The 14,745-nt window shown below is 47.5% G+C and overlaps 1 protein-coding gene across 3 annotated transcripts in view; it reads left to right on the plus strand.

Moving 5' to 3' along the window:
- The window catches only part of tmem63c (transmembrane protein 63C), a 143,213-nt gene extending 130,607 nt beyond the window's left edge, over positions 1 to 12,606 (plus strand). Inside the window, exons 21-23 of one of the 3 annotated variants that reach the window (XM_005158882.5) lie at positions 852 to 967; positions 11,081 to 11,155; positions 11,358 to 12,606. In XM_005158882.5, the coding sequence (XP_005158939.1) occupies positions 852 to 967; positions 11,081 to 11,155; positions 11,358 to 11,561 (395 nt within the window). In that variant the 3' untranslated portion in view covers positions 11,562 to 12,606. 3 annotated transcript variants of the gene reach the window in all.
- Positions 12,607 to 14,745: the final 2,139 nt, after the last annotated feature.

A 14,745-nucleotide genomic window follows, 5' to 3' on the forward strand; every position in this document is an offset into this window, starting at 1 on the left:
ATTTCAAATCACATGATTATTTAAACATTATACCTGATTACTAACCCTAAGTTGCTACTGTCTCAACTTTTTTTGGAATGTATTACAGTTTACTGTACTTTACTGTATTGTACTTTATTACAAGAAAAAAAATACAAATGAAATAAAATTGATGAGACAAAACATGAAATATTTTGTGTTCATATTGTTTGCATTGAAATACAAGTCAGAGTAAATTTGGAAATCCCTACTTCTTTTTTTATTTGAGTTTTCCATACGGTCTCAACTTTTTTCTGATTTGAGGTTGTATATTAATGTGCATGAAAACTGTGTTCCTCCAAATGACAATGTCCTCAAAAGAACACACTTTTACTTCAATAAACTATGGTTCATTTTCATAAGACATGTTCATGTTCACCACCAGAGCAAGAATAAACCACACAAGGCCCAGATTCAGGCTATCTAAATCCCAATTCTCAAAAACAAAAACCCAACTGTCAATTTTCATGAAGTGATGGTGATAAAATGTGGAATTTATTGCAGCATTAATTCCAAATGCTGAGCCACTTTGATGGCTAATTAGAGCCACAGAATCCTTCCTTATTCTAATTATGAAGATATTTCGCTGACTCAAGCTGCCTGAGGTAATTTCAGTTTTTTTGGGGGAAATTTTAGTCTAGACTGTGGTCTTCTCTAAGGATATAATAAATGTATGTTTCCAGAAGCAGACCTAAACTGAGAGACTAGTAATGAGACCCAGATCAAGGAAATGTTTGTGTGGTCTTCAGAGATCTTTAGACAAAGACCACAAGATCAGGACTCCAACTTTGTCACATATTAAAACATACACTGGTGGTTTATCTCCTTTGCAGGTCCAGTGCAGCCCATTACTCTGTTCACCTTCATTACTCTCCTGTGCTCCATTGCCTTCTCCTGCTTTGGATTCTGTATGAAAAAACTACGAGCTGACAGATCAACAAGCTATCAGGTCAGCCACAGAAGCCTTTATCTTGAAACTTAAAAACTGTAATACTAGGGTGTGTTTCACCAAAATGATCAGAGAAACATATGCTGTTATATTTTTTTCTCAAGTAAAATAACAAATATTATATATATATATATATATATATATATATTTGCATAGTCACATATTTTTATTAGTTTATAAATAAACAATACATTTACAGCATTTATTATTTATAGTTTCCACTCTGACGTGTGTCTGGAAAACACTTTGGGGAGATCACTAGACCACTGACCGATCACTTTTGAAGAGTAAGAAAACAGGCCACAGTGGTTGTGTCGGTTCATCCCCCGAGATGCCCACGCCTCCGATTTATGACACTGGAGATCAGACACCCATTGCAATATCGGAGGGCAAGCTGTCATGTTCAGATGACAGACCGAGCTCGCTACATCCTATTGGGTGCAATGCATCTTCATGGGAATTCTGACGTGTGTCTGGAAAACACTTTGGGGAGCTCACTAGATGACCAATAACTCTGAAGAGTAAGAAAACAGGCCACAGTGGTTGTGTCGGTTTATCCCCCGAGATGCCCGCGCCTCCGATTTATGACACTGCCCATTGCGACATCGGAGGGCAAACTGTCATGTTCAGATGACAGACCGAGCTCACTACATCCAATTGGGTGCAATACATGGACATGGTTATCGAGTAGGACATGATGGTTGTACTTCCCGGGATGCTTCGACAGTGTGGTTGGAGAAGGCTTGTCCCCCAAGTCTTACCGCTGGACCGACAAGAGGGATGCAACGTGCTGGCTTATATAGGATTAATTTTCCCAGCTGCCGTCCCCTTCTTCCCAGGGATGCACAGCAAACACACGCAGATATAGAGGGCCTTTTTTCACCCAGTCCTTGTACACTCCTGCCTTCACCTCCCTTGATTGCAACTCCCTTGATGAGATCCCTGTCCAAGGCGGGTGGGTTATTTGTGTCAGCTAGAGTCCACACCACTGCGGACCATTCCGCTTCTGCCCTGTACCACAGCAACACCTGTCTGTGCTGCACAAGGGCAGTTTTTTCCTCAGGCTTACTGCGGTCAAGTCGGCTGCGCATACCCTGGGGAGGACGATAGCCACACAGTGGTCCGGAAATGCCACCCTTGGCTTACACTGCACCAATCCAACAAAGTGCGTTTTCTTGGCATGCCCATATCTCAGGCAGGCCTACTCAGTGACAGTTCGGGGACTCAGTGGTGAGAGATCAACCATGCATGATGGAGCAGGTCATCTCTTGGTGGGCTCGGAAAACTGCTTCCCCACCAGAGCCATCCACGCTGGCTGTTCCTTGCCGAAAATACTGTTTCTGTGTCTCCAAGATGCTCCGCCATCACAGCCCGTTCCACTGGCTAGTGACACTCCGAGGCCCCCTGCAGGAAGTTAACGCTACCGTCACAGGACACCTATAAGTCCAGTTACCAGACCATGACGCAAACCTGAAGTGTGCTGCTCGGAGAGGAGGAGAATAGTTTTTTTTCATGGTAGAGGGCTACCCCCCCTCCCCCCTGTAAAGAAATGTTGCAATCCAAAAAAGAGCAGCTTTTCCTCCATCTTCCTGTGACGTGCTGCCTTCCAGCTCTTAGCTTTAGTGCACTTTGCCACAGGCTTTTGAGGGTGCCAGAGGACGAGCTCCTTCTCTCGCACCTCCAGCCACTTTGCGGTATCCTGGGAGAAAGTTAAGAGTCAATCTCTTATTTTCATCTCCTCCTCTGGTAATTCTGCTTCTAGGGTTGAGCACTCCCCATCCCAAAGCTGCCCCTCTGTGACTACATCAGTTATTGTACCAATGATGCTGCTCGTTCGGACTCTGTCAGCCTGGTTAGCGCTTTATTGAGGTGCGTGCTACTTGCTCATATAGAAACCAGAAGTCCCTCTATTACCCTTTATTTTACCCTTTAGATAGTAACCTGCAACCTGCAATGGAGACAGGCCCAACCCTTCATTTGTGTGTCCGGGCACTGCACTTAATGTGACCACACATAGGGCATACGTCTCTAAACAGTCATAATTGACAGAAGGGAAATGTCAAATCAAACCACAGGTTGGTCCACTTGATATGCCATCATCCTTGCTTCGCTGTGCCAGGGTGAGCCATGTCTCCCAGGAGCGAGAGCACACTTAAAGTTGCAGTGCCTTCTTTTCGGCGTGTGTTCGCGGCACCTCTTAGCAGATTCTGTAGAGCTGGGGGCTGGGCAACACCTAACAAATATGCAAGATTTTATAATCTTCGAGTGGAGCCATTTCCTCCTGATTACTTGGTAACCCTGGTCAATCAGGAGGAATCTAAGCTCGGTGTCAAAAACGCTTGCTGCACGGACATACATGCGAGATACATACAGTGACCATCTGGCCTGACATCACTCCACTGTGGTGTTGCACCTTTAGTCCCTGGATGGATCTTGCTCTCCTATGGGCCAGTAGGATTTTAAAACAAGTATCCAGACATGTTGTCATATCAACGGATGCCTCCAACACGGGTTGGCACATCAACTTCCTAGAGCTGTTGGCAGTGTTTCTCGCTCTCTGCAGTAAATGGTTTTAGAGCAGAAACTTGTGCTGGTCAGGACAAACAGACAAATTGCTTGCCATTCCTCTGGAGTCACACGTGGTTGAAATCACTGCATGCCATTCACATTCCGGTCAAACGTGCAGCTGATGTGCACTCAACGCAGCTAGCATCTCAAGGGGAACGGAAACTCGACCTCGGTACAATCCAGCTGATATGGGAGCACTTCGAGGAAGCTAAGGTCATCCTGTTTGGCCATTGCTAATTGTATTAATTTCTGAGGCCTCCCTCTGCAGGCATGTGTCCCTGGGCATGGCATGTGCAAATATGCATTTCCCTCATTGAGCCGTTTCGCAAAGACACTGTGCAAAGTCAGGGAGGACAAGGAGCAGGTCTTGTTAGTTGCACCTCTGGCCCTGCTGGAACTGGGTTTCTGAACTCACACTCCCTGCGATGGCCCGGCCCTGGCATAATTCACTGAGAAAGGACCTCTTGCGTTGTGTTATCCTTCCTTCAGGATAAGCTGGAGAGTAGGATGTCACTCTCCACAGGTTTAAGTGGCTGCCATCTCTGCTCACCATGAAGAGAGCAGTGGAGAAGCTGGGTGCCTGGCCCAGTATGTCTGGTATGCCCGTTTGGTCCACCCACATGCTTGCGTTCAGTGCCAGCTATCCGCAATCCCCAATGGCAATTCCATATGCTTATTTCCATGGAGCGTTTCCCCTTCTCAGGTGGACTCATATCTTCCCTACCTGCTTACTAGCTTTTTATATGTAGCACTCTCCCTGGATAGGGCTAGTCCATATGTTATTATCGTCATCAAGTCTCCACTTTTTTGGGTAGCAAGTGGCCTCCGCAGCGTCCTCCCCCTTCAGGGACTGGCATGCTTTTCCAACGTACTGTCGTAAATCTAAAAATCCCTGGATAACTATTAGATAGGTAAGCACATTTACATCCTCCAATCTATTTTTTTTTCATAATTTATTCCCATGTAATGGTAATCAAATGGCCTATGGGGCGTTGGAAGTTTGGTTGTGCGCTCATGCTATGCTTGGCAAACTTCACATGAGGGATGTAACAGGTTTAGCTGCTGTGGTGTTTTTCGTACACTTTCCCAAAGTGTCTTCCAGATACACACTCGAAGAGAAGAGGCACATCTTTGTTACAAGCGTAACCCTCATTCCCTGAATAGGGAACGGAATGATTAATCGCTGGCACCTGTGGAGCCGAGCTCTGCCAACTTATTTGTCATTGGCCCATTTTCTTACTTTTTAGAGTGATTGGTCGGCTAGCGTTCTCCCAAAGTGTCTTCCAAATACACGTCTGTTCCCTAATTGGGGAACGTTCGAGGTTACTAAAGTAACCCTTCGTTCCCCGAGGAGGTGAACGGAAGCACTATAAGTGGATTTGATGTTCTAAATCCACGTATGGGAGATTCGGTTCAGAAGCTACTCGTCTGAAAGAGTATTGAACGGGCCAATTAAGAATGAATTGGCAGCGCAAGCCTGCGCAGGTGTGCGGCATATGCAATCAACTGAGTATATAAGCACACCTGGTGCCAGCAGACGCTATCCTTTTTAAGCTGAAGAGACTTTTAACAGCTAAGGGACAGTCATTATGGCGACGGAGTATAGTGCTTCCGTTCCCCTCCTCGGGGAACGAAGGGTTACTTTAGTAACCTCGAACGTTCCCCTTCGGGGGGAACTCCAGCACTATAAGTGGATTTGATGTTCTAAATCCACGTACGGGAGCCCATTGAAAGCGCCATAATGACTGCACCTTACCAACACCCAACATGAGAGAGCGGTCAGGCAAGCATGACGCACCCAGATCCGCACCCAATAGGGGGAAACAAATGGAATTACATATGGACTAACCCTGAAGGGGGAGTGCGCATAAGAAGGTGGTTAGCAGATAGGGAAAGCACGGGTCCGCCCAGGGGGGGGAACCTAACCGTGGCGGAAAGCATATGGGGTTCACCAGCGGGGATCGGCCATAGCAGGCACTTATACCCAAAACACGGGCTGACCAGCGGGCAGACCTACAACGTAATGGGCCAGCAAGTGATTCCTCCGCTGAGTCAGTGCTGGGGGCCTCGGAGGAATCTGCAGGGCTCACCGAATGGGGAACTTTACTGACAGACAGGAGGGTGCACATCTCTCCGTGTTAGGAAAAAAAGGCACCGCAAGCGTGTACAACACCTACCGAGTTGTTTCCTCAATCACCAAAGGTACCTAACTCCCTTAAGGAAACCGGCTCTACTCGCAGATTATAAAATCTTGCGAATGTGTTGGGTGTCGCCCAGTCCGCAGCTCTACAAATGTCTGTTAAAGAAGCGCTGCGCGCACACGCCCAAGAGGATGCAACGCTCCGAGTGGAGTGCGCACGCACTCCCGGGGGGCGCAGCTGACCTCTGCTCAATAAGCACATGAAATGGCCTCCACAATCCAGTGGGATAAACGTTGTTTAGACACGGCACTTCCCTGCTGCCGTCCGCCATAAAAGACAAAGAGCTGCTCAGAAGATCTAAAGTTCTGAGTCCGGTCCACATAATGCGCAGAGCGCGAACTGGACAAGTAAGGACAGGGCTGGGTCTGCCTCCTCCGGGGGCAGCGCTTGCAGGGTTACTACCTGATCTCTAAAGGGAGTGGTAGGAACTTTGGGCACATAACCCGGGCGGGGTCTCAGGATAACGTGAGAAAATCCCGGCCCGAATTCCAGGCACGAGTCACTGACCGAAAATGCCTCCAGGTCCCCGACCCTCTTGATGGAGGCCAACGCGACTAGCAGAGCTGTCTTCAGGGACAAAAATCTTAAAGATACTGTATCGAGTGGCTCAAAGGGATCAAATCGCAGGCTCGTGAGAACGAGGGCGAGATCCCAAGAGGGCGTGTGAGGGGGGCAAGTTGGATTAATTCGCCTAGCGCCTTTGAGGAACCGGATGATGAGGTTATGCTTTCCCACGGTGCCACCAGCCACCGCGTCATGGTGAGCGGAGATGGCGGCAACGTAAACCTTGAGAGTGGAGGGCGACAGCCTACTGTCCAGCTTCTCTTGAAGGAAAGAGAGCACAACACTGATCTGGCAAGATCGGGGGTCTTCTGCGAGAGACACACCACTCAGTGAATAGACTCCACTTCAGGGACGTAGGCGCGCCTCGTAGAGGGGGCTCTAGCCTGAGTGATGGTATCAACCACCACGGGCGGCAGGTTACCTAAGTCTAGCTCGCGTCTATGGACCACACGTGGAGGTTCCAGAGATCGGGACGAGGGTGCCAGATGGTGCCTTGTCCCTGAGAAAGTAGGTCCTTTCTCAAAGGGATCTGCCATGGGAGGGCCGTCGCGAGGAGGGAGAGCTCTGATATCCAGGTCCGGTTGGGCCAGAGGGGCGCAACTAACAGAACCTTTTCCTTTTCCTCCCTGACCTTGCACATTAACTGCACGATCAGGCTCACTGGGGGAAACGCAAATTTGCGTATGCCCCGAGGCCAGCTGTGGGCCAGTGCATCCGTGCCGAGAGAGCCCTTGGACAGGGAATAAAACAACTGGCAATGAGCGTTCTCGGGGGAAGCAAACAGATCGATCTGGGCCTCCCCGAATCGCGCCCATATCAGCTGGACAGACTCGGGGTGGAGTCTCCATTCTCCAGAGTGAATCTGCTGCTGTTAGAGCACATCGGCTGCACGGTTAAGCATACCTGGGATGACCGCGGGTGACTCCAGAGAAGCAGACGGCGGGAGAGCTGAGACATGCGGCGAGAGCGCATACCCCCCATGCGGTTGATATACGCCGCCGCCGCCGTACTGTCCGTCCTGACCAGCACGTGTTGCTGCTCCAGCACCGGAGAAAAACAGCGGAGAGCAAGGAACACTGCCAACAGCTCTAGGCGATTGATATGCCAATGCAGCTGGGCACCTACCCACTGGCCCGCAGCTGCATGCCCGCGAAACACGGCTCCCCAGCCTGTGCTGGAAGCATCTGTCGAAACAACAACATGACTGGACGCCTGTCCCAGAGGCACACCAGCCTGCAGGAACGAGGGGTCTGGAGACCGAGTCCAGCTCCATCCCGAGAAAAGAGATCCTCTGCACCAGGGCGAGTTTGCTCTTTTCCCAGTTGACCTGCAACCCCAATAGGCGGAGATGCCGGAGCACCTCGTCTCTGTGCACAGTCAATTGCTCCCGAGAGTGGGCTAAAATCAGCCAGTCGTCGAGATAATTGAGTATGCGGATGCCCGCAAGCCGCAGAGGCGCTAGGGCACCCTCCGCAAGTTTGGTGAAGACCCGCGGAGACAGAGAGAGCCCGAAGGGGAGGACCTTGTACTGCCATGCTCGACCTTCGAACGCAAACCACAGAACTGACGGTGGCGTGGAAGAATGGAGATATGAAAATACGCGTCCTTCAGGTCTATGGCTGCAAACCAATCCTGAGGACGAACGCATCGGAGGATGCGCCTCTGCGTAAGCATTCTGAACGACAGCTTGTGAAGGCAGCGATTCAAAACGCGCAGATCTAGGATTGGCCGTGACCCACCGCTCTTTTTGGGTACGATGAAGTACGGGCTGTAAAACCCGCTCTCCATCTCGGCTGGAGGTACCGGCTTGATTGCACCCTTTGCCAGGAGGGCAGCAATCTCCTCTCGCAAGACAGGGGCGGGCAGGGGATTGACCCTGGTGAAATACACGCCCATGAACCTGGGAGGCCGTTAGGAGAACTGTAGTTCGTAGCCGAGTCTGATCGTGCGTATGAGCCACCGCGAAGGCTGGCCCGCGCTAACCAGGCAGGCAGAGCCCTCGCTAATGACGTCATCGCAGCAATCGTTGACGTACCCGCGGAGGGGCAGCGCGGAGAGGGTGTGCTGATCCGGGGAGCGCGAGGGTCCCACAGAAGAGCTGGAGGAGAGCGATTCGCTCTGGCTCCGCACCCTGACTCCGGAGGGGGGGCTTGGGGGCTGGGAGAAGGGAGACCGTCCCCCCAGCGCCCGTGAGCCGCTGGCGGAGCATGCAGACCTTGCGAGCTGAGAGGCGGCACGTCCCAGGCTGGCAGGGTCTGCAGTGCCCGTGAGCCACTGGCGGAGTGCACCGAACCTACGAGCTAGAGAGCTGAGCTCAAACTGGCAGATTTCGGGCTGTCACCTCCGGAGAAGTGGAAAAGTGCCCTTTTATTTCATGGCAGTAAAAGGTGCCGTTGGAAATAGCGCCCCGCCCTCCAGCGGGGAAAGAGCAAGTTCCCTCCTCTGCCGGATGACCTGTCCCAGGGACACTTTGCGGTCCGTTGCCAGACTTAGCGGCGTTCTGGGCAGGGGGAGTTGCCTGCTTCCGAGGTGCTCGATGCCCTCGCTTTGCCAGAGGCGAGTGCGGAGGCGGTGCAGCTCTCGTAGGCGGGCGCCTTCGGCGAGGAGCAGGTATGGATGGCACGGCGGGCGGAGCGGGCTTACGGGGCCGCCGATTAGACATCACCCATCGGACTGCTCACTCACTGCCTCGAATTCCTGGGTGAATTCGCAGACTGTGTCGCCAACCAGCTTGGGATATGGGCGAGTCAAGAAAGCGGACTTTGTCAACTTCGCACATATCAACCAAGTTTTGTTAGAGGTGGGGCTCCTGGACCACTAGTGTGGACATCGTCCTCCCCAAAGCACACGCAGCAGACTTAGTAGTCCAAAGAGCTTAATTGGCTGCGGTGCAAAGCTCATAAGCCTGGGTTGGACCCACCCTCGTGCAGCTCGGCCAGCGTCTGCGCTTGGTAGCGCTGGTCGGTGGCTATCGCATGCAAGGCGGACACAGCCTGGTCCGTAGCTTTGTAAGCTCTAGCTCCGAGGGAGCCGAAACTCACAGGCTTTGGATGGGAGACGAGGCAGACCCCGCCAAGAAGAGGCGCTGCGCGGATTAACCGCCATAGCACACTCAACCTGAGGAATCGCCACATACCCCCTGGCCGCTCCACCACCAAGAGTGGTGAGGGTGGAGGGACACGCAGCACGAGCAGAAAAAAGGTGCTCTTTAAGACCGCGTGAGCCTACTGTGCGTTCGGGAAGTAGGGAACGCCCCTCTAGTCGGTCCGGCCGCGGAGCTGGGGGATAAACCATCTCCAACTCATGGCCGAAGCAGCCCGGGAAAGCATGGCTAACACGTCCGTTTCAGTATCCGTTTTGACAGCGCTCACCTGCCCGAAGAGGGCGAGCGGGTCCGGATCATCGTCGGACAATGAAAGCCCACCCTCCGATTCCGCGGAGGACATCTGATCAGCGAGCGTGAGAGCTACCATCTGATTAGACGGATCACTCCCATCGCCCGAAGCTTGGATGGAGCGCTTGGAGGAGCTAGAGGTCCGCGAGCCCTTAGGCGGCGGATTATCTCTTGCTGGAACCCTCAGATCTGCCCGAGCGCCCGCTGCAGAACAGGAGGCGACTGGGGTGGCTCGCTCTCTCACGAAAGTTAGCCGCGATCTCAACTGCGCGCCGGTCATGGCATCGTAGTGACGACATGAACCGCCCCCGAGCACCACATTAACATGCTGGACCCCCAAACATGTAATGCAGTGATCGTGCCCATCATCCGGAGCCAGGAAACCCCCGCAACCAGAAACGCACAGTCGGAGCGCCGCCCTGAAAAGGACGTGCTGCACGACTGTGTTGCTCTTTTAGGATGCTTTGCAACAATACGCACCGCTCTGGAGGACCGGACCCAAAGGGACGCCAGGCAAGGGAGAACCCAGCTCGACCATCTGCCGCTGCGTGGACTCGCTCTGGACCGGGAGACACTCGTTCGCTCGAAGTGGCTGTAGACAGCAGGAGGAACCCTCATGAAGCTCGATCAGAAAAGTCTCTGAAGCGAAAAGGATAGCGTCTGCTGGCGCCAGGTGTGCTTATATACTCAGTTGATTGCATATGCCGCACACCTGCGCAGGCTTGCGCTGCCAATTCATTCTTAATGGCCCGTTCAATACTCTTTCAGACGAGTAGCTTCTGAACCGAATCTCCCATACGTGGATTTAGAACATCAAATCCACTTATAGTGCTGGAGTTCCCCCCGAAGGGGAACAAGGGTTATGTTCCTAACTAAGACGTTTTAGATGTGTGCTTGAACAGACATATATACATAATAATAGTAATAATAATAATGATAATATCTAAACATGTCGATCTAGGTGGGTTTTCTTTTAAACACAACAAATTCTGTCTTAAATGAGCATATATATATATATATATATATATATATATATATATATATATATATATATATATATATATATATATATATATTACTAAACGGGTAAGTAAATGATTTAATGACAAAACAATAGGTTCTTTCCTGAAAGACTAATAAGTAAATAAAAATGTATCTCTTTTACCTGGTAATGAAATTTTAATGAGCAAATATCACAATCGGTTACATTTCTATGGAGTACAAAAACAAAAAATCCTTAAAATATATATTTAACTGCATGTATTTCTGTAGTTGATTGTGCTTTGAAAACACTAATTGAATTATTTTACACTGGCTTTGAGAATAAGCCATCAAAGATGATTTATCCCCAGGTGGTAAAACCTGATTGCTTTTCCTTTGTTTCAGATGTCCGATCAGACGACAGAAGGGGGATTCAGTGATGCGGAGAGAAGCACCATTTCCACCACCGCCACAGCTAATGTACCTACTCGTCCCGTCACAGCTCATTTCATTCATCACACTCTCATTTCAAGTCCCACTTATGAAATTAATTTGTCCCTCTCATCTGCCACTCATGTCAATGGCACTTCACATGTAGCATGTTGCATAAACAATAAAATAAGAAGCTGTTAAGATAATGACACTTACTGTCCACCTACTCACCTTTTTTTCAATCTCTCAGCTTTTTATAGCCTCTGTCCTGCTGGAGCCAGAGCTGGGCTTGACTCCCATGCCCTCTCCAGCCCACCAGAGCTACGGCACCATGGTGAACAGCCAGAGTTCAGTGCGGGATGCCGAAGAAGATGAAGAGAAGGACCTGGAAGAAACTTTGGAGACTGAACTCAAGGATGACCTTCTCATGGACAGTCCGGTGGCTTTTCAGTGACCAAATCTATTCAGTTCCCGCTCTCTAATGCTCAAGCCCCATGCCTCAGCTTAGCTAGTGGCTAATAAAGAGGCACTATGCTGCACAATCTGTCCATTTGCGAATAAAAGACCAAAAAATTTGTGGCCATTCAAACAAACTGCTTCAAAAGCTCATTGAAAGGGCGGTTTCGGGTTCTGGGGACTTTGATGAGCTTTCAGAGAAATATCTGAAGTGGATAAAAGCAAAGATCTGTCAAAGAACAAGACCGGTGCACTTCTCTTGCTCGGACTATGCTTTCTACTTTCTGCATTTATTTTCTCTCTCTAATGACGTTAATGGGTGTCTGGTGGTTGGTTTGATTGAAGCTGGGGACATTGTATTTTGCCAGATATTTTCTGATGTACTTTTTTACATAAAGCCACACTGTACAGCTCCAAAGAGTCGAGGCAATGCTTCAGACATCGCATTATTATTACTCCTTTTGCTGGTGTTCTTGCATATTATTGTTATTTTCAATCGCCACTTGTATTTTAGCATCGCTACGTAGTTGTGCAACAAGTTGAGGGGGTGTTCTGTTCTTTTCATGTGTTTGCTATTAGCAGATTATTATTGTAACTGTTATTAAAGCCCTCAACCTTTTTTTTGTGGGCTAATCGCTACCTGTTATTGTTTGTTTTGCTGTGATAATAGCAGTTTTGTTTGTGCATACTGCGGTCAATTGGCACTACAGTAGATTTCAAAGTCACTTATTATATAATTTGTTTGTTTTTCCCTTTGTGAAGTTCAATCAATCCTTTGGTCAGTGGAGGAGATGTGAGGACATTCAAATGTGAAGACTAATATTCGGTCTAGTTTGGCAGACTCAACTTAATGAACTAAAAAAATACGAAAAGAACGAATATATAAGCAAAAGATAAATACATACATTGACTCCCTCTGTCTTTCTACAGTAGTGCACTTACAGTGAACGTCTTTGGAGTGGGTTGAAAGCTCTGTGGAAGGTTAAAATCACTTTTATTAGACAAAATAAATCATTGAGGGAGCCATGGGTTTCCTTTAAGAAGCAGTGTCTTTTGTCTTTTTTGGCTGACAAATTGGAGAATCGCTAGATAAAGATGGTTGTTCACTTAAGTCAAGGAGTTCATAAACTAAGTGAAATAAAATGTTTAATATGTATGTAATATTTTTTGCACACTTCTTATTTTTGTAAGAAAACTTAAAGGTCTCGTGAAGTGCTTTGAAATGTGCATTTTTTTTTATTCGATGTTTGACGTAATCTGAACTGAAAAATTAAGAAAGGGTGGGACATAGTGTAGCTCCTCCCCTTTTAAAAAAAACAGCCAATTGCGTTTTGTTTTTCATCACAGCTCTGCCAGTGAGAGTGGTTAAGATGAAGCGCATCAAATGAAAAGCAAATGAGAAGCAGGGCATATCAGATCCTAGAGAGAATTTGATTGGTCAAGATTTGGCTTGAGTTGAAAATAAAGTATGAGGTAATGTGAAAAAAAAAAATTTAAGTTGAAATGACAAACTACAAGCTTTACATAATAGTTTTAAATTTTCTAAAATGTGAATTTTGTTATTGTTTTGATGCACACCAGTTTATAGATATACTTAAACCTAGGAATACTAACCTCGAAACAGTTTAATTTTTAATTTCATAGGACCTTCAACAATGATTTGCAGTACAGTGAGGGTGTCAGTTGTAAATGACTCTGGGCAAAGTCTGTTGCGACAGTTCATTTACAAGAGAGATTGTCACTATTTCGTGAATCATTTTGACAGGTTAACATGAATAGTTTTGTTGCGAATCATCCGTTACACTCTGATTTGAGTGTGTCACGTAAAAAAAACATTGACACAAATTCGAAGAAAACCGTGTCAGACGAAAACTAATTTTAATGCAAAGAATTTATTCTTATTCGATTCATTGAAACTTTATTTCAAATCTGCTCAAACAAGGTCATCTATTTTATCAAAATACTCCAGTATGAAATATAAAGAAATTAAAGTTTATTAGCCATTTTCTTTAGCATACAGAATAACATTTGTGCGTCCAAAAATTATATGGTTGAACTACATTTACACTGTTAACAATTTCCTGTAGAATCTACAGTAACTTACTAGCGGCAGTTCGCCAGTAACTTAAGGCTGATTTATATTTCTGCGTTGAGTGATTGACATTACCTACAACCACTGCCTTGCATGTAGTCGTACATTTATACTTCTGCGTGCTGTTTGTGTTGCCCTGGAATAACTTGCAAAACGCTAGTTGGCAGCAGGATCCTATGTCCCTTAGTGTCAAGTTTGTTCGCAGGTGTTTATTTTTTTACTGAACGCTACCTTAGGGCAAACTCACATTATGTACAGTTGCCTTGAACCGGGCCAAATCACGATTGTCCCCCAACAGCCCGCACTCACATTACATTCGGGCCTGGGCATGCTTACATCATCGACGACGCGCTGTTCAGTAAGCGATTTCGCTCAGCACAGTGGAGTTTTCTCTAGTTATATCGTTTAAGTCGTTTGATAGGCAGTGAAACGCAGTCAAATGTTTTACAGAATAGATCAGCCACTTTTGATGCTTATAAACAATCATAAAGTCCTCGTGCTGCAGGAATTAGGGGGTTTGCTGAAGGTGCAGCTGTCGTGCAATGAGGAGTTTGAGTCTTTAATAAACTACGACAGTTTGCGTTTATTGAATAGTAAGAATGATTAATTAATCTTTATGAAATGGTCTCTTAAAACTGGACTTGACACTTGTAAACACTTGCTCTATCAGGCTCGCAGCTTTCAGCTCCGCCCACACTCATTACAGCTACCAAGCTGACCAATCACAGTGTTTACAATACGCATTGTTGCAATGTGTAGTTACAGTTTTTAAGAGGTGCGAGAGCCATGGTGAGGGCTATGCAACCACGCAAAGGCTGCGCTAGACAATACATGTGCGCTTGACGCATAAGTATAAATCAGAATTTACTGTAAATCAATTAAAGCAAAAATACTGTATTTACAGAACTGTTTAGGACATGTATTTACAATACTGTTTGTCTTTACTGTAAAACACAGTAATTTTCACACAGTGCAACTTTAACATACTGTACAGTAACATACTGCATAATTGTCCTACAGTAAAATACAGATAGATACCGTGTTATTTTACAAAAAAACAGTTAAGTGTGTTAACTACACATTAGCAGTG

The sequence above is a fragment of the Danio rerio genome, chromosome 17 (genome assembly GCF_049306965.1).
Source record: "Danio rerio strain Tuebingen ecotype United States chromosome 17, GRCz12tu, whole genome shotgun sequence".
In the NCBI taxonomy this organism is placed as follows: domain Eukaryota; kingdom Metazoa; phylum Chordata; class Actinopteri; order Cypriniformes; family Danionidae; genus Danio; species Danio rerio.